The 23,010-nt window shown below is 37.7% G+C and overlaps 1 protein-coding gene across 4 annotated transcripts in view; it reads right to left on the reverse strand.

Moving 5' to 3' along the window:
• The window catches only part of TBC1D19 (TBC1 domain family member 19), a 156,701-nt gene that overhangs the window by 12,963 nt on the left and 120,728 nt on the right, over positions 1-23,010 (reverse strand). For all 4 annotated transcript variants that reach the window (XM_060011772.1, XM_060011771.1, XM_060011770.1 and 1 more), the window contains 3 exons: positions 6,906-6,938; positions 3,291-3,400; positions 1,110-1,201 (listed from right to left, as the gene is read on the reverse strand). In XM_060011772.1, coding sequence (XP_059867755.1) covers positions 1,110-1,201; positions 3,291-3,400; positions 6,906-6,938 — 235 coding nt within the window. The remainder of the gene's footprint in view (positions 1-1,109; positions 1,202-3,290; positions 3,401-6,905; positions 6,939-23,010) is intronic.

The following is a 23,010-nucleotide window of genomic DNA, read 5'->3' on the forward strand; positions in this document are numbered from 1 at the left end:
GTGTCACCTAGGTGTTATCAACGGATGATATGAGGTGTTGTTTTATAAATGGCATTTCTAAGATCTAAAATGTCTGAAATTCGATGGTGATTTTAGAATGGAGATATAGATGTATATATGTATATATATATATATATGGAGATATATATGTATATATACATATATATCAATATATAAACATATACATATTCAATCTTTAAACAACTCTATGAGGTAGGAATTCCCTTGATTTTAAAGATGAATAAATTAAATTATCTTGACTTAAAGAAAGAAATTGAGGCTTAGGTAAATTAAATAATTTTATCAGGATTTTATAGTTTAGTAGAGATAGAATTTGAATCTGGGTCTGTCTCTTAAACCCATCCACCCACTCATCCATCGGCTATGGATTCTATTTCCCATTAACTACTTTTGTGGTCTCAAAGAGTTAGTGTTCCTTTCAAATATGCCCTTATATAGGAGAAAATGGTTACACAGAAACGAAGACAGTAACAAAACACTGATAAATCATTTGGAAATTTCTGTTGCCTTAAGACACTGTTAATTAAAAAAGAGAAAAGAGAACCAATAATAATGAGGTCCACAGGTACCCTACATATTCATTGATAACTCATACTGAGATAAATGAACAAAAATTCAAGCTTTTGGAAGAAAAAAATCACAGTGTACAACCATTGGTAAATAATCGATCTAGATTCCTTTAATGAAAGCCAGCAAACTTTAACTTTTCTGTCTTTCATAAGTTGTTTTCTGATAAATTTGGCCTAAACTGACTTAATTTTAGTATTATCACATTTCTCAGGTAGTATTTGTTTCCACAAATTTTTGCCTCAGTTTGGCCAATACCTTTCATTATGAATAGAAATTAGTTCTTTTAGTGATTCTTGTACCAAGCACAAAAATCCAAGCAAATAAGAATTTATTAGGATTTTGGTAAGTCTCTCAAGAATTTCTGTCACAATGTCGAGTTATAATTTACTACTTGATAATTATTGTTTTATTGGGGAGACTGTTAGTCTAATGTCTCTGAAAAATTACTGTATCTTTGATGATGAAAAAGAGCCTTCTGATATCAATTTATTCTTCAATTAGGAGAGAAAAATACTCACGGTTGAGCCCCAATTTCTCGTAGATGATAAAAGAGTTGGGGGAGATAAGTTTGAAGAAGAGTTTCAAACAGCAGACAGAGTGACACGATACCCTGGATACAATAATAAATCACAAGAGAAATGCATAATTTAGTATTTAAAAATGAACTCTGCCATTAAATTATTCAAATGGAAATGAGAAAAAGATTATCAATATAAATATTTTTTCCTTTTTAACAACGATAGGCTCCCCACGTAACCTGGCATGTAGTAATGTTAGGAATTCAAGGAAAACGTCATTTTATAGAAAAACCTGCTTCTCTGTAAGTCATATAGTATCACGTAGGCCCAGCAAAATTAGTTTTTTCTGGATGCATTCCAGTTTCCAGGTATTTCTCTGGTGCTACAGCCACACCCTTCACTTTCTCCTCCAAATGTCCCTTCCCTTCCAGCTGTCTCACCCATCAGGGAGAATATTTCCTGCTTTTTTAACTCTTTCATTGAAATCCATCCCCAGAGAAAGACTAACTGTTTGACATTTGCACCAGGAAGTTATCAGACAAGAATGTTTGATTACTTAGTATAAGGATAACTTTTTTAAAAACTGAAATCCACTTTTTTAAAAGGGCATTATCTGTAGAGCACAAAGTAGATGGTTTTTCAAGTGCATTTATTACTTGACAACTCTGAATAAAGTCTTTCTTGCAGCTCAGCATTCCTCAGCGTTGATCTTTGTAAGGAAGTTTTAATCCTCTTTTTGAATTTCTAAAGAAATAAGGCTGTCTTGGTTCCAAATAGTTAAGTCTGGCTGCAAGCCAGAAAAGGAGATGACTGCCTGTTAAGTCTTTATTTCACTGAATAAAGAAAGGGCAGAGGCAGGGCTGTCCCAATCAATCAGCTGAAAAAGGACACCTTAGGGTCAGCACGGATATAGAGAAGGCACATCCAGAGTTGCTCAGTGGCAAGCTTCAGTGGTCTGCACAGGGAAAACATCACGGGTATCTACTGGGCAGCCAGTTAAAAACATTTTTTTGAAACTCTGAAGCGTAAAATGGTACAGAATATGTGAGTAAGAAATCTGAGGCTAAGGATGAGTTATAAGAAAAAAGAATTATTAATATATTTTTGGTTATTCTAGATTAAATATTCATGCAATATAGGCATTAAATCAAGTTGTCTCAGAGAGAAGAAACCCAAGATAATTGGTGGTACTTCATTTGTTCATCTGTGACATCCTAGATTTCTGTTAACTTGCCTGCTTTCACTAGCAATGTATGAGAGCAACAGTGGAGACAGAGGAAGGTGGAATAGGAATACACAGGAATGGCGGGGGGAGGATAATGAACTGCTATTTAGTTGAGTAGCGGTGACAGCCTCCTCTTTTGGGAAACTTGGTAGCCCTGACACATTCCAATTTTTAATGTTTTTTTCTGGAGAGTCAGTCAAGTTACCCACAAGCAGACCAAAGCAGGCTCAAAGACAGAAAAAGTATAACTGAAATAAAATAAACACTGCTTTTACTCAGGCTAAGGAGGGTGGGGGTGGGGGAAGGAAGATATGATAAAGGACTGGACAAAATAAAACAGATACAAATACTCAACTCCCAGTATGCTTCTCTTTGAATTTCATGTTAAGGCCAAGGAGCCATCTATTGAATAAACACAAAGGAGATATCTAGTTTGATAACTGATAATTAGCCAAATTGAAAAATAAGGGACAAATAAATGTTTATTTTTCATTAACAAAGAAAAGATGATGATGATGATGATGATAATCGTAACGACAACAATAAAAACAGCAGCCATCTATTTACTGAACATCTGCCACGAGCCAAGTGCTACCCAGGTGCTTTGTACACTGCTCTACAGCACCACAGAAACTCATTATTAACTCTGAAATGAGTTTCAGAGAGGAGGAAACCAGCATTCAAAGAAGTTAGCCACCTTTGTCAAAGAAAACAATACAGACATTGCTATGTTTTTTCTTTCAACATATAAAAGATAATTTAAATGCAATTGATAAAAGGCTTTTTCCTCTCTAATTATTACTAAAACTATTTAAATATCAATTTCTTCTTCTCTTTCATTTATTCTATAGAAAAGTGTTGCTTGACCTCACAAATTAACATTTGTTTTTCTTAAGGAAAGGAAAAACAGATTAGAGTCTGCTTTGATCCATTTTTTCTTTTTTTTATGAACTTACAGAAGGATGAGAAGAGATGGAATGAAGTCTGAAGAAAAAACGCACATACATCTCACGGAATATCTGATACAATTTGGAAGGTTCATGGTACAGAAAACAAAGTGGTGCAACTGAAAGAACAAAAAAGTTAATTAATAATATTGCAGAACTACTAAAATTAAAAAAATAAGTTCACAAAACATGAAAGAATAAATATTTTCTAGTAATAATATTCATTCATAGACAAGTTTAGAATCACATATATATTCTTTTTTCATGTTGAAAAGGGAATATATGCACACATAAAAAACTGAGTCATTAAAAATTAAAAAGAAGGGAGTAAATTATAAAATATTATAATCTCAACAGTAGAATAAGAATGACACAATGGAACTATATAGGGATATTGAAAATTCAAAGTAACTTTTAAAAACTACATAAAGTCAAGTCTCTTTTTTTCAATTGAAATAATAAGAAAGTGACAATCAGGCAATTCATTTTTACTTTGTCCCACAAAGGATCTTTTGAAATTTTTAATTTTTGAAGTCAGGTAAGTAAAATATAAGATGATTTACGACTAGCTTTTAGAACGATGGTCTGCAACTAACTGAATTTGAAAATTAAAATTTTGATTAACAGTTTAGGCTATTGGTCTATATTGGCATATCTCAATATGTATCTAGACAGTTTTCATAGGCTTAAAATAAAACAACTCTAAGAATTTATTTCTCTAATGAATTTGAATTAAGTTTTCTTTTGTACCCAGTTCATGGCAGTTAAGCACAGGTGGGTCAGCTCAACCAGACAGCTCATGGCTGACTGTCAGAAAGTCAGATTTTAAAATCAGATGCTGACCTGACAGTCTGATTATTCTGCACTTGCGAACGTGGTCATGCTTTTCATCTTTTCAACACTCAAGAATTTTAGGCAGCATAAATACACTATAATGCAGATATATAAAACTGCATTACCTAAATATTAATTTAATAAAAGTGACTTACTTATTGGGTAATTTCATCTATGATATAGATCAGACAGGTAAGAAGGTCTTGGGCTCTATAATGTCCGTGATGCCCTGAGGGCAGTAGGCATTAAGTAAGCAGGGAAACCAGTGAGCCAACTCAGCTCACTTCCTTTTGACAACGTGAAAGGAAAAAATGATAAAAAATTTTAAATTCTGACAAAACAAAAATTCGATTATCTGGGATAAATGGCGGTGCACAGTATTACTGATGAATAAATTATCAAAAACTAGCATTGCAACTGAGAAATTTCACTTTTCTGAAGCGCAAAAGAGAGACAAATCAATTTTAGGGTGGTAAATATCTAAATACATCCAAAAAAACCCCTCCTTCTATATATATCTATAGGAAAAGACCTTTATGTTTTATATATATATATATATATATATATATATATATATGTTTAAAAACTAACAGCCATGTCCTTTCACTTCAAAACTAACTTTAAAAAATTATTTTACTATCAAAATAAATTCCTACTTATTTAAATAGCCCCAACTGAGGTATTCTATACATTTAAAAAGAATAACTCTCATTCTAATTGCAACAACCTAAGAAAAAGCAATGTGGCACAAATACATGGTATTATTACAAATTCAAAATGAAGGTTTGGAATTCATTTACTTTTTGTGATGATGTATATTTTCCCCTCCAACTTCTTACGTTATTGCTATTTAAAAACTTGTAATTTGAATCTAAAGGTTTTAAAGATTCAGTAATCATTAATGATCATTTCCAGTGAAGGAATGAAAGAGAATTTTAAAATCAGCACTTTTCTATAAACATATATAATATAGAAAACGTTATAATCAGTTATTATTCAAGATGCCACAATTGGTGATGTTGAATTCCCTTATATAGCTATGAAATGGAAAAGTTTTAGTCCATTACATATAATATGTAAAAAATCTTCTACATGACTTTATTTTCCATTTTAAGCATCTTTCCCTATTTGGTTCTTCCATAAAAATGAATGAGCTCATCATCTTTTTAACCAATTAAATACTGCACTATAGGAATTTATTTATGAAATCATAATATACTATACCTACAATAAAAACTTCATTAATCTACATATGTGGGAAAGGATAAGGCCAGTTTAAATTAGAGAAAAGTTTTGAATAAATTTTTAAAAGAGGAAAGTATTATAATTTTAAAGAAATACAGTAACTAAAACTAAAATGGCCTAGTACTATGTAGAGATCCTGGGGATAAGTTGCAATTATGCTAGTATACTGGTTCTAAATAAGTGGTCGCTGCTCTAAAGTATTTGTGGATGCTTAACATATTTTTCTAAAATAGTATAAACTGTATATTAAACATTTTGCATCACCTATTTCCTTAGCGAACTTTTCCCCTTTGGGTGTATAAACTTTAACCTATTAAAACAACCAGAAATGTGAATAGGCAGGAGTCAAAGATGTATTTTGTACCCTGAGAGTTGTTAGAAGATTTAAACTTTCCTGACGTTATTAACTGTTCTCCAAATCGCTCAAGTACATCTTTTAAAAACTAATTACTTGAAAAATGCTTGCAGTTGGAATTATCAAAATAAAAGAATAAAAGGGCTAACATTTTTTATTATTAAAGGTAAAAATTTATATTCTTAACCTTTTTAGGTTTTCTATTTTAAATTCCTCACATATTTATAAAAGAGAAATATGCTGGAACCTCACTATAACATTATGTGTTACATTATGAAATTTTTGTTGCCCAAGAGAATAAAGCCAAGGGCAGCATAATGCAGAATTCCTAGGCACTTTAAATCCTTTTCATTGTATGCTGGTTTTAAAGGTTTTATATTATGTCATTCACGATGACTGTCTGATGCGGAACACTTGAGGGGTTTTTTACAAAGAAAAGTGTTAATTTATCGCTGATTCTTTTTACAAAAGTAAACATTACTGTATATTTCTGTTTAGTCTAAAGGTTGGGGAGTAGGAATAGTTGGGACAACAATCTTCAACAAGCTAATATGTAATGCATGAAAATTTAAAAATTAAGTGGCACTTAAGGCATAGAGCATTCTTCCTCTTGCTAATCTTTGTTACGCTTCCTGCATTCCTCATTCAATGATACGTGAGGACACAAAGGTGCTCAGGGCTCTCAAACCTGCACATGCGTTTGTCACGTGTGCCTCAGGATGACTGGATGCTTCAATGTAATTGTTGCTGTGCACACCAGCCAGTCTGGAGAAATTATGAACTCACACTCAGTGTTGTCCCTCCCTTTGCGTTCTTTCTGACCTATTATTTTTTTTTAAAGACTTATGAGAATTAGTTTAGGAATTTAAGCAATCTCATTTTACATCTATTAGAACTAAATATCAATGTGTGGCTCTAAGTTCCATTGAATTAGAAAATGGAAAACCACAGAACCATTTTCCTGGTATGTTCAATTCTAATTTGACAAGCAATCGCCATCTGAGCAATTATGATGACCCTTTATTTGAAAAAACTTTTAATTGGACATATAAACAGATATCAAATCCAATGTTTAAAAATGTTCACAATAACATGGTTAAGTGTGTGGTTGATGTAATATAAAGTGTGATTTTCATGTTTAATTTTCCAAAGTGTAATAAAAACAGTGAATATTTTAAAGCCCAACTTACCATACATTGAAAATCCATGAAAAGGGATTACACCTAAAAAAATAAAAAAGTATTTCTTTTCAATTAGTATACCCACTGAATTATTAGGTAAACTTTAGAGGATTAAAGCCAAAAATAGTGAGGTTTCCTATTTTTGCTTCAACTTTGTTCATGCATGTCAGAAAGACTTAGTGATGGGTCACCAACAAAACGATAGGCTTTTTAATACCTTTAGAAAAGCAATCTAGAGGTTTTCAATATATATCCAGTTAACTTTCTATTGATAAAGTTGAAAATTGAGACTGTGAATATGTGTTACAAAAAACAGAACAAGGCAGATCACAGAACTAAGTTTAAGAACTAACTATAACGGTCTCAGGAAGTCAATAGATTAAGTCCTTCTTGAAGCAACCTCATCCTATATACTGGAGTCCAATCTGTTAAAAAATAAGTGAGCATTTCAAGGCACCTCTTATATAGATGCATTCCCTTATAAACTTACCACAAATTACATCACAGGATGTGGTTTAGAAAAAATATTGGCAGGAATATGGTACAAATTCAGTGTAATCTTTGGCAAGAATTATACACAAGTAAAGTGCACATCCATTTAGAAGAACATACTTGAAGCCTAACTTGGTATGCTAAACATCTTGTCACAGTCTAAGTGAAAAATTAGAACTCGTACAGCTTAGGTTCAAAATGGAAGCTCTGTAATATAAACACCACCATAGATCTAACACAGTACTAAATCAGGTTGCAAACACAAAAGAAAGATGAGTTTACTTTTTTTGAAAAATAGCACAGAAACGCTTCATTCATCTGACATGTTCAGAGGCAAAAACTTAGTGTTGGCAGAGCCTTCAGAGGTCACCTAGGGTAAGTTCTAACAAATGATAGTTCAGTCTCAGTCTAAAACATCCAGCAATAGGGAGCACATTCATTCACAATGCAACCAATTACAATCTTGAACAGGTTTAATTTGGGGGGAGTTATTTCTCATACGGAGTGAGACTCTGGTTCCTTGTAATCCCCACTTATGTTTCCTAGTTCTGACCACAAGGGTCACATGGAACACACCTAATTTATCTTTCCTTGTAATCCCCACTTATGTTTCCTAGTTCTGACCACAAGGGTCACATGGAACACACCTAATTTATCTTCTGTGAAAACTTTCAGAAATACTGGAGGACGCTGTTCTCTCCCCCGCCCCCATCACCACCAGGTTGGGTTTTTTGTTTTGTTTTGTTTTTTGGTTTTTTTTTTTTTTGGCTCTGAGACTTTATGAGTTTCTTTAACAGTTCCTCAGACTGAATACCTTCTCTATTCTATTCTCTGGACAAGCTGTAGTTTACGACAGTCCTTAAAGTGAGGTGATGAAAGCTTTTAAGCATTTTTCCTCCCTACACACCCCACAGCTAAAGCACAGTGCACTTGTGCAGTTGTTTCTGACCTAAGTAAAGAACTGTATTCTTATCTCTGTTACATTTCCTCTTTGGTGAACCGTTCCAATTTGAGATAATCCTGGATTCTCATCCTGTTATCTAATGTATTCCCTCTTCTTCCTGGGTCCACATTGCTGGAAAGTTTGATAAATGCACTATCTATGTCCTCATCCAGAGCGCTATAAAAATGTTGAACAAGACAGAGTGACGGGGTTTCCCTGGTGGCGCAGTGGTTAAGAGCCCGCCTGCCGATGCAGGGGACACGGGTTCGTGCCCCGGTCTGGGAGGATCCCACACGCTGCAGAGCGGCTGGGCCCTGTGAGCCATGGGCTGCTGAGGCTGCGCGTCCGGAGCCTGTGCTCCCCAACGGGAGAGGCCACAACAGTGGGAGGCCCGTGAACCACAGAAAAAAAAAAAAAAAAAGACAGAGTTGAGGACAGGACTTGTCACTAGAGACCTCCTTCCATACTGATAGTAATTCATTGATCAGCACCCTATTGTGGTAAGTTAAGAACACAGACCAGATATCAGACAGACTTGGTTGGGTTCATCTAGCTCTGTTGTTTAAGAACTTTGTGTGCCTTTAGGTAAGTTCCTTAATCCCCTAAGCTTCAGTTTCCTCATCTCGTAAATCAGAGACAATGCTAGAACTACATAAATGATTAAATGAGATAATGACTGTAGCTCAGCCATTAATAAATAAATAGTTTAGACTCAATAAAAGTTAATTATTGATATTATTATTCACAAATTAGTTCATATTTCTTTGATGATTCTAGAAGTAATTTTATCAAAAAAAGTATGAGGAAAATCCAACATTATTCTGAACTAGTATGCCAGGTCAACCACCTTTAGAATTTTGTGGTGCATCACTCTTAAATTTCACAAGCTGTAATTCTCAGGATCTACCTTTTCCCATTTTTCCCTAGTCTTCTAGAACACACCACAGATCATGATGTCCAACTGTGTCTGAATTCTGTGCTGTTTATCATTTTCCCTGTTTATCTCTGTTTGATGAGCCACCCTGTTCTTTCAGAACCTTCCTGCTCTTCAAGTGCTGCACACTCAACTGCAGAACTCACTTCCCTCCTCTCTGGGAGGCTGATGCCACTGACATAAATTCTCACTTGTCTGTTCTTTACCTCAAACGTTCTTCACACATTTCATCTGTTTTCTCACTTCCCTTTAGGGAGGTCTTTGGAGGAAGATGCTTCTTCCTTTTTCTTTTTCAGAGCTACCATCTTCACCTGTGTTCTTAATCCTGTTTCCCTCACTTTCTCTCACAGAAGCTATGGTCAGATCTGTGGCTTGTCTATGTTTGGCCTGTGAGCTAAGAATGGATTTTACATTTTTGAAAGATTATTTTAAAAAACAACAAAGAGGAATATGTGGCAGAGACTGTTTGTGGCCAGCAAAATTTAAAATATTTACTATCTGGCCCTTTACAGAAAAGTTTGCCAACCTCTGCTTTGGAATCCTGCCCCATCAATTCTCCTCCTCACCCTTTTGTGTGCATCATTCAACAAATAGGAATTGAGCCTCTACTATGTGCCAGACACTGCTCTGAGGTCTGGAGCCTACTTTTTATTAGGGACAGGAAAGTCATGATAAAATAAGTGAATGTATGTCAGACAGTGATAAGTGCCACAAAGAGAAATAATGGAGGGAAGGGGGAGAGAGAGGAAAAGGCTGGGGGAGGGAGGAGGTCTTACTGATAAAAGAGCCACTGAAGCTAAGTAGACGAGAGTCACCTGGTAAGAGGTGACCGGAAGCAGGGCTTCGCATGGCGATTGCTGTGAACCGGGATAAGCTTCCTGAGGTCAGTGGCCTGAAGGCGAAGAGTGGTGGCATCGGCTCTCACCCCTGCTACTGGAGGAGCAGAGGCAAGGTGTGGGTAGGTCCTATCAAAGTACTCCTCTCTCCAGTCTCTCCTGTTTCACTGCAACCTTTCAGCCAAAGATATTACAAATACCCTTGCTAATAATAATGACACCAAAGAAGAGGAGGAGGGGGACTTGTCCATTTTCTTCCCTGAACCTTACTTTCCCATCAAACAAATCTCTAATCTCTCTCCTTTCCTTGAAGCCAAGCTTAACTTGTAAAAAACTATTCAAAGTAACTTCCTTTATTTCCACATTATATATATTCCCAATTCTTTAAACTGGTTTCCACCCCTCTCACCCCAACTCCTGATGGCTGAATCCAGGCATCTCCCCTGTGTGTGTGTCCTGGCCCCCTAGCAACTGAACGTTCCTTCTCAAACTTGAGCCCACCAGGCACTGATGACGCTGTGCAGATCAGGCTCCCTGCCTCAGAAACTTCTGCTGCTCAGCTGTTGTTTTTGTTTTGTCGTCTTTTGGACTAGTTCTCTCTTCCGCACACTCCTTAAATGTAGCTACTTTCCAAGACTCTGTCATACTTGTTTTCTCTCTCCTTCCACCAGTATTCTCATTATTAACCTGTAATTCAAACAGTAAAAACCCAGTTTCCTGCGCCTCCTTCTGGACTACCTAGCTCTGTAAACAACTCCTTCCCTCCCTAGGCTTCACGGAAGAAAGCGTTGAGTCATCTTTGCTTTCTAGTCCTCCCTCAGCCCTTATACCTAAATGTGATTGTGCTCCTTTCCTGTCCCTTTAAGATAAAGAACGCTTAACTCTTCAGGATTCAGCCACAGTCTAAAATCAGCAGCTTCATTTTTCTTCCCTACCCCGCAAGCACAACTCTAACACTGCCAAACTGATTGCCAACCCTTCAGCCTCTGGGGCTTAAGGACAAGGGCTGTAGGCCATGCTCTCCTACACCTCTAGCTGTGTCCCAGCCCCACCCCTGTGAGATTTTATTTTATTTATTTAAAAATAAATTTATTTATTTAATTTGTTTATTTTGGCTGCTTTGGTTCTTCATTGCTGCGCGAGGCTTTCTCTAGTTGTGGCGATCGGGGGCTACTCTTCGTTGAGGTGCGCGGGCTTCTCATTGCAGTGGCTTCTCTTGTTGCAGAGCACAGGTTCTAGGCACGTGGGCTTCAGTAGTTGTGGCACATGGGCTCGGTAGTTGTGGCTCACGGTCTCTAGAGTGCAGGCTCAGTAGTTGTGGCGCATGGGCTTAGTTGCTCCACAGCATGTGGGATCTTCCCGGGCCAGGGCTCGAACCTGTGTCCCCTGCATTGGCAGGTGGATTCTTAACCAGTGCGCCACCAGGGAGGCCCCCTTCGAGATTTTAAACAATACTCCTCCTAGAAAGATCTCCCTGACAGCCCCTGACTCTCTACCCCCAATCATTCATTAATCAGTACTCTTGTATCAGCTGATTTGCCCTGACTGGTTGAGGTACCCTTTCACCTCTGTGAGCCTAGACAGACCTGAGCAATTCTGGTTCCACTTTCTACCTGTGTACACTTAGGGTGCTTACTTAACCTGTTTCCTTATCCAGTACTGCTCTTAGACCAAGGCAGGGGGCCTTGGAGTAAGGGCCCTGCTCTGGCCCTCCTCTGACTATACCCCTCACCCAGAGTTCATGTCCCTCCTTTCAGACCACAACCCAGACACCCAAGACTCTGAAATTCCCAGCCCAAAGGCTCCTAGCCAGCTTCCAGGGTCTGCACAACCTCTTAGGTGGAGCTACCTTCTTGATGGGTGCTATCCTCAGGATGGAGAGGTGGGCAAAGGATGGTTATTTCTGGAAGATGTGAACAGAGCTTGGACCTGCAGGCTAGTGGGTCCACATGCATGAAGTCTGTCCAGGTGTGGGGTAGAGTCATAGATAAGAAACGGGTGAGGGATACCACAAGCTAGGGACTTCTGAGGAGTCTAAGAATTCTGAATCTGAAACTGGCCTTCCAGACTGTTACAAAGGTATATTTTACAAGACAAGAAAACAAAGTAGACTTTACTTATCAGTTTATTAGTCTGATTTATAACTTCTAAAAATCTAGACTTATAGTAGGTGGGCTTCCAATTGCACTCCTGCCCTGGACCCTGCAAAAATTAGGAACAGACTTTCCTACAGCTGCAAAATGAGGACAATACCAATGAAGTTGTGAAAATTAAATAAGATGATGTATGTTACATGCCTAGCACAACACTTGATGCAAAGTCAGTACTTAACAAATGATGTTTTCATTCTCTTATCATACAATCATTTTTTGTTTTTCTCTCTTCCAGTGAAATAAATTACCTGAGTACAAAAACTATTCCTTATTTATCTCTATTCCCAGAGGCAAGCTTATTGCCCCAAATATAAAAGGCACTCATTAAATGTTTATGGAATGAATATATGCAGTCCTAGAGAATCTACCTCTACCATTTTTCAACTGTTCGCTTCCTTCCTACTGCCAGGGCTGAGTTCAGGCTCTGATGAACTATTACCTATGGTCCTGCAAGAGCGTCCTAATTGGTATCCCTTTACCAAAACTCTCTGCCCTCCAACAAACTTTCGTAATGGTTCAGGTTATCTTCTAGAAAGGTTGATGAGACCATGAAAAAGACCTCTACATCTATCGAGGATTTTCCTCTGACCATTCATCCATCCACCAAGTATTTGCTGAGTTCCTACTCACACGATTAATCAGTGTTTAAAAACCTACTCTGTAGCCTCTGGAGAGATTAAAATGAATATAACATTTTCTCTGTATCTATGGAATTCACATTCTAGCCTTATAATATAGGCTAAGTGTCTACAGAGTGAAATTCAAAACCTTGATCTGATCTTAACCATTCACGATGGCAACCTGAGATATATCTACCTGACTCTGTACCTACTGTGGTACAGCCACACTAGATTATTCATCATCGTCAGAACTCATCATGCACTTTCATACTTTGGTAGCTTTGAACTTGGTAATTCTGTACCATGAATTGCTTTAATGTCTATCAAAACCTTGCTAAGGACAAGTAACGTCTCAGAGAAACATCCCAAATCTCTTAATCGTAATTAAATGCTCATTCTTCTGCATTCTCATGGCACTTTGTTCACATTTCCATCATTATAATTTCACAGTTTAGTGTTATCATTAGCTGTTTGACAGATTGCTCCAGAGGACGGGAAATATGTTTTATTCATCTTTGCATGCATTTTATGACGCCACATAGTTGATAATGAATATAGTTTTGCTGAATGAATGGGTAGATGGGTAAGTTAATGATGAATAGAGAAGGAGCAAGAAATTTATTGGTCTCTAGTCGGGAGATCAGGATTCCACTGTGGGCTTATCAGAAACCAGCTGGGTAACCTTAGCAAAGTCATCAAACCTCCTGAGCTTCAGTAATTGACTGTCATTAAAAGGGGCTAAGATTGTCTCTGAAATATCATCTAACTATAGAGTTCTATGTCTAGATTATGTCTAGGGCAAATACAGAAAAATTTGTGAGATGTGAAGAAAACTGGACATATGAGAATCTTCCAATGGTTAAGATTCTTTACCAACTTAAAAGTTTTTTGCTTTCTAAAAACAAAAAAGTTCAAAACCAGATTAGATACACACACTGAAAGTCAATATTCCTAATGACACTATAGCCACCAGCTCTAGTTCAATGGAATACTTAGGAGGGTCCAAAGACCATCTTTCTTCTTTAATTTCTCTCTCTGTTTCTATCTTTGGTTGAGTCCCTTTTTCTTCCTGTGAACACCCATCTTTTTTCTATCTTCCCTAATTGCGGCTTCATTTTATTTCCTTTATTGATTATAAACTTTTAACATAATTTTAAAAGTTCATCTTCGCCTAATCATGTTGACATGTGAAAGAAAAACTAAGAGAGAAAAATAAGTTCATAAATAGAAGGCATATTTTGGTACCTTACAAAAATATAAGTATACATTATATCTTTCTAAATACTAAATATCAAAACAGGTTGCTATTATACAAAACCCCTATATTCTTATGCAAAAACAATTTTTCCTTCCTCTATTAAGTACTGAAGAAACCTTTAAACAAGCATGTTAAAGTAGTCAGAAATGAAGACCTTACTATTATTATTTTCATCTTCTACAAATATTAATTAAAGATGTCTTAAGTATAGGAATACCTTAATCAAGACAGAGCGCTTTTCATTAGGAAAGTTAGAGTGAATGAATTAGTGAACTGCCAAGAAGCAAAAGGGATGCATGTATTAAGATGACCCATGGTAGGACTTCCCTGGTGGCGCAGTGGTTGAGAGTCCGCCTGCCGATGCAGGGGACACGGGTTCGTGCCCCGGTCCAGGAAGATCCCACATACCGCGGAGCGGCTGGGCCCGTGAGCCATGGCCGCTGAGCCTGTGCGTCTGGAGCCTGTGCTCCACAACGGGAGAGGCCACAACAGTGAGAGGCCCGCGTACCGCAAAAAAAAAAAAAAAAAGATGACCCATGGTTAATCACACTTTCACCATATTTCCCCCAAGTCCTGAAATCTATAGCTGCTCTATAAGCAGCTAGGTTATAAGCGATTTGAGGCAAGGGCCACAATTCATACTGTTTATCGTCTTCGGCATCCAGCATGGTATTTTCTACAAGTGAGATGTTCAATATATGTTGTTAATGATGGAAATTCAAGCATTTATAAGTATAATCACAGCTTATAAATAAGATATTAAAGTATTAGATTCATTTATGAATAAGCAATTAACATATAGGACAGGAGGTTCTCAATAACTCAGTGTTGAAATTATAAATGGCCCACAAAGTCATACAGACATGCATTCGAGTCTTGTGTGCCTCCAGGAAAGTTACCAACACTCTCTGAGTCTCTATTTTCATTTTTGAAAATGGAGATAAATACTACTAACTTCACTGGGTTGTACTAAAGCACCAACGAGTTAATGTATTTAAAGCGTACCAGTACAGTATTCAGTACACAGCAGATGCTCACTAACTATAGCTATTTTATGCTCTCAGAAGGGAGAGTACCACATTTAAGTATCAGCTTAAACCTAAGGGGAAAAAAAATTTTGTCAGTATTAAATAAAGGTTCACTTCTGCTTAATCAAGATTAACCAGGGCTTAGGATTCCAGAAGAGCGTACATAGTTTGCTCTGTTGAAGAAGGACAATGTCAGATTCTGGCAAACAAACGTAGGAGGCATAAGAAGCAGTGAATTCATTAACACTCCAGGGCACATACCACCTAAAACATTTCTTTGATCTCAGAGGCTGTCATGTTCTTGACCAGTTTTTCAAAATCCTTTCCTTTCCCTCTCACCACTTCAGTCTTTCAAGGGCCAAGTTTTCAGCCACCTGGCCTTCATCCAAGAGGCACTGGGATGCTTGGGACACCACCGTTAATCTGGCCTCAGAGTTCTACAAGTCTGCTATGAGTGATTATTTTAAGATCCTAGCCTACCTCTATCTAACTGAAGAAAGTCTAAAATACTAACTGCCTACTCCATTCAATAGAAATAACTTTATAAAGTAATGATTTAATGGGCCTTTGACATAGTCCAGAATGGTAAACATCATCAACAAAAATAAATCTTGAACTAGATGAGATATAAATAGTAAATAGGACTCAGAAAACACCCCAAATATCAACGAGCTTTGCACTTACTAAATATTTCCCCTTCATTTCCTCACTGTCTCTATTAATACTTAGCGTTTATAGTTGTACCATAACTCTCACATCTGATTCACTTTAACATCATTCCAGTTGAAAGCAAATTTTTACACTCTTTCATTTGGGATTACTTAGTACAATTTATTTAATTCAATGTTGAAATAATCATTTCCTCTGTTTATTCTCATTTCACATGTAGCCTACAGGTCAGTAAGCATAGGGATCAGGACAATGGTCAAATTGTTTTCTAGCTATTTCTGTTATCTTTCTGAATTGGAACTTCAGAATATGACTTTGTTAGTTTATTAAATTTAGTAGTTAAAAGTTCCCAAAACATCAGAACATAACCATGTTTAAATATCAATCTAGAAATGATACTTCAAATAATTAGTTTTTCAACTTATGTCCAAAGTTACACATGACATGAATTTTGGATTATGTGATGTTTTTAATTTATTTAATTAATTTAGATAACAAATTACACTGCTATTTATCAACCTGACACTTGCAGGCAGATTTTAAATGAGATATTTTTGTTATTTCTTCCAAGAGCCTTTCCTAATCTTTGTTGTGAAGGGTTGTCCTGCACACTGTAGGACGTTTAGCAGCAACCCTGGCCTCTAACCAGGAGATACTGGTAGTATATCCCTCCCCTCTGACAACCAGAAGTGTCTTCAGACATTGCCAAATGTCCCTGGAGGGTAAGGGGGTGGAATTGCCCTTACTGGAGAACCACTGCTCTGGAGTCCTAACACTCCTCTCCCTAATGTTCACTAGCAATTACTTATTTTGTCTTGTAGGAAACAAATGGTATTAGCAAATTATGATGTTTGTTTATTTTAAGTCTCAGTCAGATCTATGTATATTTTTCCTATAAGTCTCACCTCCTTGCTTCTATTCTTGCTCCTCTATATCCTTCTACATTCATTCCCTCATTCCTTAGCTCACTCATTCAATAATGTTTCCTGAGCAGTGACTTTATGCCATGCATGATTCTAGATGCTAGATAATATTGGTCATCAAACTATTAAGGTCCTTGTTCTCTTGGAGCTTATGCTTTTATTCTACATAGTAGTCAGGATGATCTTTTAAAGATATTCATCAGGAACTGGAGGAGAGATGTCACTGAGAAGAGTGAAATAGAAAACTCTAAAACACCATCCCTCCGCTATAGCAATGGTTAAACTGGCTAGAACTGTTAGAATCAACTTTTTTGAATTCTGGAATCTAATAAAAAACTTACAACAACCAAGGAAATACTTAATAAAGAAAGATGCTATGGAATTTTGGAAAGAGAAGATTGTGGTATTTTAATTTACCCACCTACTCCCCCCCAGTCTCTACTTTGGTGGCTATAAAGACAACTGTCCACATTCCTGGTGTGGCTTTCTCATGCCAGAGGGGAAAATATAGATCTTGAATCAAAAAATTGTGGTTGTGTGTTTTGACCTGTCTAGTAGCTACCTGAGGGATTGGGCTAAAGTGGCCAGCCAGGTGATATTTATCAATTTATTTATTTTTAATAAAAGCAAATGTATTAGCCTTAGCCACCTGGGGCAGCAAGGGATAACAGATGGGGCAAGGACTAGGCAGACTGAAAAGCCTCGGAAGGAAGAGATTGGAGAGGCATAAATATGGAGGGATAAAGGCTTTGAAAAGCTCCTCTGTAATGAGGGGAATCTAGAAAAGACTTGAGAAGAACTTCAGCTTTCATTTCTGCCTGATTTCTGGGCCATGTGCAAGCAGGAAGTGAAAGCTAAGGCAGAGCCGTAAATGGCCTGGCTAAGCCTTGAAGGAGTACTCCCTACACAGAGTATATCAGTGAAGACTGATTTTAGTTTCAGACATTTAAGGAAATCTCTGTCAAATCACTAACTGATCACTAAGCTAATGGAACAGGGACTTCAGGGGGCACTCAATACAAAAAAAGATAATTTGTACAAAAACAGTTTAGAAAAGTCACTAAAAAACTACAACCCACAACAAGCAACAGCAAGTTCTGGGGAGGGGAGAAAATCTGATTTTTCAGAGTTACCACAATGTAATGCTCAAGATATCCAGTTATCAACAGCAAAAAAATTACTATGCATGCAAAGAAGTAAGTATAGTCTATTAACAGCAAAACAAGAAATTAATAGAAACTGCCTCTAAGGGAGTCCAGACATTGGACTTACTAGACAAAACTGTAGAACAACTGTCCCCCTAACTGGCCTGGCCCCTGTCTACCTCTCACCTCACCTTGTACCAGTTTATGTTTTGCTCACTCTCATGAGTCACACTGGCCATCCTGTTGTTCTTTAGTTCATCAAGTATGTTCCTCTTAGGACTTTAAACATGTTGCATTCCCTTTGGAGTGCTCTCCTCCTCCTTTGCACAGCTCACTCTGCACATTCTGGGCTCTGTTCACATTCTACCTCCTCAGAGGCATCTTTTCTGACTTCCTTATCTACAATAGCTGTGCCCTTCCCCCACCTCCCTACCTACTATCAATTTCTGTTCCCTTTAATTGTTCACGTCACTCTCTGAAATTATTTTCAGAGTTATTTATTTACGGTAGCTACTTAGGTACTTGTTTATTGTATGTCTCCCTCACTAGGATGGAAGCTCCTTGGCAGCAGGTACTTTATCTGTGTCTTTAATAAGTATTTATTAAATGAATAAATAAAGTTATACATGTTGAACAAAGAATAAAAACAAGAAAAGCTTAAAAATTTCCTGTGAGGAGTCTCCTTCAGCTCAGAAATTTTTGCTCACCAGTTGTTTAATAAATCTACTAGAGAAAGTCTTTCCACTGACAAGGCTTCAAATAAGGTGACAGGGTAATGTCCGATGCCATGATGGCCTGTTATTTCCATCCTAGGAAAGGAGATCACAGGTGGGGAAGTGAGTGAGCAAACCTCTGTCCCCATTTAAGCAGCTTCCGGGTCAGGGGTGGACAGTGTGTCAATGAGCTGCAGGCAAAGCTCTCTGGGTGAGCCCCTGTGACCACGAAAGCCAGGCCACTTTTGGTGGCAGTGGGAGAGGTGTCCTTGAGATTTCAAAGTAATCCCGTCTTTGGCAGAGGTTGAAAAACAGGGTGGGTAATATACAAATGTTGGGTGGTATTGCCTTGAGTAAAGAGCAAAGGGACAGTGGGCTGACTGCTCTTTGTCTCTTCTTGTTCTGCAGTTTCAGAATCAATCCCCAGAGAAGAATCTCCTCTGATTCTGGTAAGGTTCTAAAACAACCAGAGACAAGAAATGATACTTAAGTATTAAGATTATGAACAGCTTATGAACAGCTTTTAATTTACCCACCTACTACCCCCCACTCTCTACTTTGGTGGCTATACAGACAACTGCCCACATTCCTGGTGCAGCTTTCTCATGCCAGAGGGGAAAATACAGATCTTGAATCAAAAAAGGTGGGTAAATTAAAATACCACAATCTTCTCTTTCCAAAATTCAGTAGCATTTTTCTTTCATAAGCTTATAATAAATGGGTTTATTCCATTAAACATTAAACTATTTTTTTTTCTGGATGAAACTGTTTCTAGAACCTGTTATATACATCAAAATTTTCAATATATTAACCGCTTAATTTTCTTCTAAAAGATACTACAATGAACTCAGTAACATTTTTCTGAGGTAGTAGGGCATGGTGATTAAGAATACTGCTTCTTGGGACTTCCCTGGTGGTCCAGTGGTAAAGAATCTGCCTTACAATGCAGGGGACTCAGGTTCGATCCCTGGTCGGGAACTAAGATCCCACATGCCTCGGGGCAACTAAGCCCCCATGCCACAACTACCTAGCTCATGCGCCTCAACTAGAGCCTGCGTGCCGCAAACTACACAGCCCACGTGCTCTGGAGCCTGCGTGCCACAACTAGAGAAGAGAAAAACCCACACGCCACAACTAGAGAGAAGCCTGCGTACTGCAACAAAGAGCCTGTGTGCCGCAATGAAAGATCCTGCATGCCTTAACGAAGTTCCCGCGTGCGGCAGCTAAGACCCGACGCAGGCTAAAATAAATGATAAACATATTTTTTTTCTTAAAAAAGAACGTTTTCTTTAAAAAAAGTCTGACTTCTTTTCTGAAGTCAAAGAACTTGGGTTCAAAGCCTGGCTTTGCCGCTCACCAGCTGGGCAAGTTTACACTCTGTGCCTCAGCTTCTTTTTTTTTTTTTTGCGGTACGCGAGCCTCTCACTGCTGTGGCCTCTCCCGCCGCGGAGCACAGGCTCCGGACGCGCAGGCTCAGCGGCCATAGCTCACGGGACCAGCCGCTCCGCGGCATGTGGGATCTTCCCAGACCGGGGCACGAACCCGTGTCCCCTGCATCAGCAGGCGGGCTCTCAACCACTGCGCCACCAGGGAAGCCTGCCTCAGCTTCTTTATCTATAAATAGGGATAATACTAGTAGCTGCCTCAGAAGATTCTTGTAAGGATTAAATGAATTAATACATGGGATGTACTTAGCACACTGCTTAGTATATAGTTCTGCATGGAAAAATGTTAGCTGCTACTGCTGTGACTACTATTACTATTATTGTTATAGCAATATTTTTTTCTTGGTGCCTTAGCTCATTATAAAAGTCTTAAATTACTATAATATGTTGCAACGCAATAATACTTATTTAAAGGGTGGAGGGTTATTGACTTTTACATGAAATGGTCCCAGACCTATTTGCAGGAGTGCTTTTATATGCTGTTTTATAGCTTTTCTATTTTCCTTTGTGAGGTCTCTGATTTTCACTTCTACTGTTGTTAATCATTTTTCCTATGTATATCAGTTTCTTTCTGTACTTCTTTTGTTACAGGGGTCATAAAAACCAGCAAACCAAGTTTGTTAGGCACGTGTGTCAAGTAAAAGCGAATATATTCTAAACTAAGTTGGAAAAGCTCTCCTATATATGAATAGAGAAAAGAAAGTTGACTCCACGGACATTTCATTTGGCCTTTCAGAGGTATTTATTTTTTCTTATTTTCCGATTCTTATATAAATATAAAAAGTTATATGAAAATTAATTTTCTGGGGAGACAGATGTAACAAAGTTTACACATAAATGTTAAGATTAAAAAGCCTCTAATTTAGCTCAAATAAATACTCATTAAGGTCCTACTATAGCTAGATACTGGAGGAGCAAAAATGAATGATATGGCCCTAAACCTCAAGAGGCTTGCAATCTAGAGGGGGAGATAAAGCATAGACAATTAATGCCAAGATAATATAGTAAGAGATACCGAAGGTAATCACACTGGGTACTATGGGAGCCTAGAGGAAGGGCCCTTAACCTCACCTGGGGTTCCAAGGAAAGTCTCCTGGAGAGGATCATGCCTGAGCTGAACCAGAGGGCAGCCAGGTGAAGACATGTTGAACGCGCTATTACAAGCATAGGAACAGAAGTCATGAGGTAGGAAAGCAGCATAGTGCTTTTCTGAGAGTATGTAGCTGTGTTTGTGTGAAGAATTAATAATTTGATATTGTTGCAATTAAAAAAAAAAGTGAAATGGGAAATGGTGAGAAATGAAGCTAGGAGTTAGACTGAATAGGGGCCAGAGTCAAGAGAGGTTGTCTTATGCCATGCTGAGAGGCTTGGACATTGCCTATAAAGAAATGGGGAGCCATTAATTAAACTTTAAGGAGAAAAACGGCAATTTTCAGATTTTCCTTTTAGCTGTATAACTGAGACAGCATTGTAAAAGACAGAGAAAAGCTAGAAAAGACTGGAGGAAGGGAGACAAGTTAGGTGTCAGTTGCAATGAATAAACTAGAGATAGTAAAGCCTGAATGAGGGCAAGGTAGTAGTTATGGTGAGGTAGAGAGGGTTCCAGATGTAGTTTGAAGATAAGATTGGATGATCCTGGTGATTTATTAGATGAAAGGGGTCCAAGATTGAAAGGAATCAAGGATGACTACCAGATTTTAGGCCTTGAATTACTGGTTAAATGAGAGTACAATTAACGGGAGAGAGAAAGAGGACAGTGTTTGGTTCATCTTGTTGCTGTCGTTTTGTTTTTTAAATTTAAGTTTGCCTTTGTTGTTTTTCTTTTTTAAATAGTGGGCATATGAAGAGTAATTAGTTCAGGTTAAATTTGAGTTAAGTAATGTAGAAGTCAGAATTGAAGATATCACTTTTAGAGTAGTTAACAAATAGAAGCAAGAGAGCAGATAAGAAGTCCTAGGAAAATGTGTGAAAAGAAGAGAAGCAGAAAAAAAAAGAGCAGCAGAACAAGAGTGGGGTGGGACATTGGAATGCCAGTGCTTAACGAGGGACAGAGGAGGCTAGCCTGTGAAGGAACCTGGGACAGCACACTGAGAGGTACAAGGAGAGGACAGTGCCATGAAAGCCAAGGATGAGTTCCAGATGGGCTGGTCAGTAAAGAAGCTAAACGCAACTTGTATCAGCTGCATTTTGTGAGCAATCACTACACATCCGGTGCTGTGTCGTACAGTGTTATCTCCTTTAATCTGTTACCCACGTGCTATAGATGACAAATCTGAAGTTCAGCGAAGGTGTATAACTTACCCAAGGTCATAGGGTGAGTTGGCAGAACTGGGATCTGAACCCAGGTCTGCAGGATTACAAAGCCCATGTTCTTAACTCTGCTGGAGTAAAAGAACTTCTTCAGGATGCAACATTATAGTATCATAATAAGGACTGCTATATATTGCTTTTCCAAGGAGCATATCTTAAAACTATCTGATAATCTCAAAGAAATGATATTCAAGGAGGTCACTATACATTTGATCACTTTAATCAAAACATACTTTTTTCAGTGACGTATTTCTTGAAATATTTTTATTTCATAAATATTACACTTGTCAAATCATGAGAACAATAAAGTGCAACACAAGGCAACCCACTCATTAGGGCACTGCTCCAATAAAGCCAAAAGGAAGGTCCTAGACGGACGAGTTAATGTCCTTCAGAGGAAAGCTAAGCACCCTGGACTTAGACACCTGAGTCTTCTTAGCTTTCTCACAAATGCTACTACTGGTCTCAAGGAAAATCAGAAAGGATACGCACAGTTCAGCAAAAAACTACCACAAACATGAAATTAATTAGAATAGTTATTCTATAGAAGGTTTATTTTAGATGATAAATTATTATCCATTTAAAGATAGAGAATAAGAAGTCACAGTGCTATTATAAAAGTTGTAATTTTCCTATTTCCCACTA

The sequence above is a fragment of the Delphinus delphis genome, chromosome 5, assembly GCF_949987515.2.
Source record: "Delphinus delphis chromosome 5, mDelDel1.2, whole genome shotgun sequence".
NCBI classification, from domain to species: domain Eukaryota; kingdom Metazoa; phylum Chordata; class Mammalia; order Artiodactyla; family Delphinidae; genus Delphinus; species Delphinus delphis.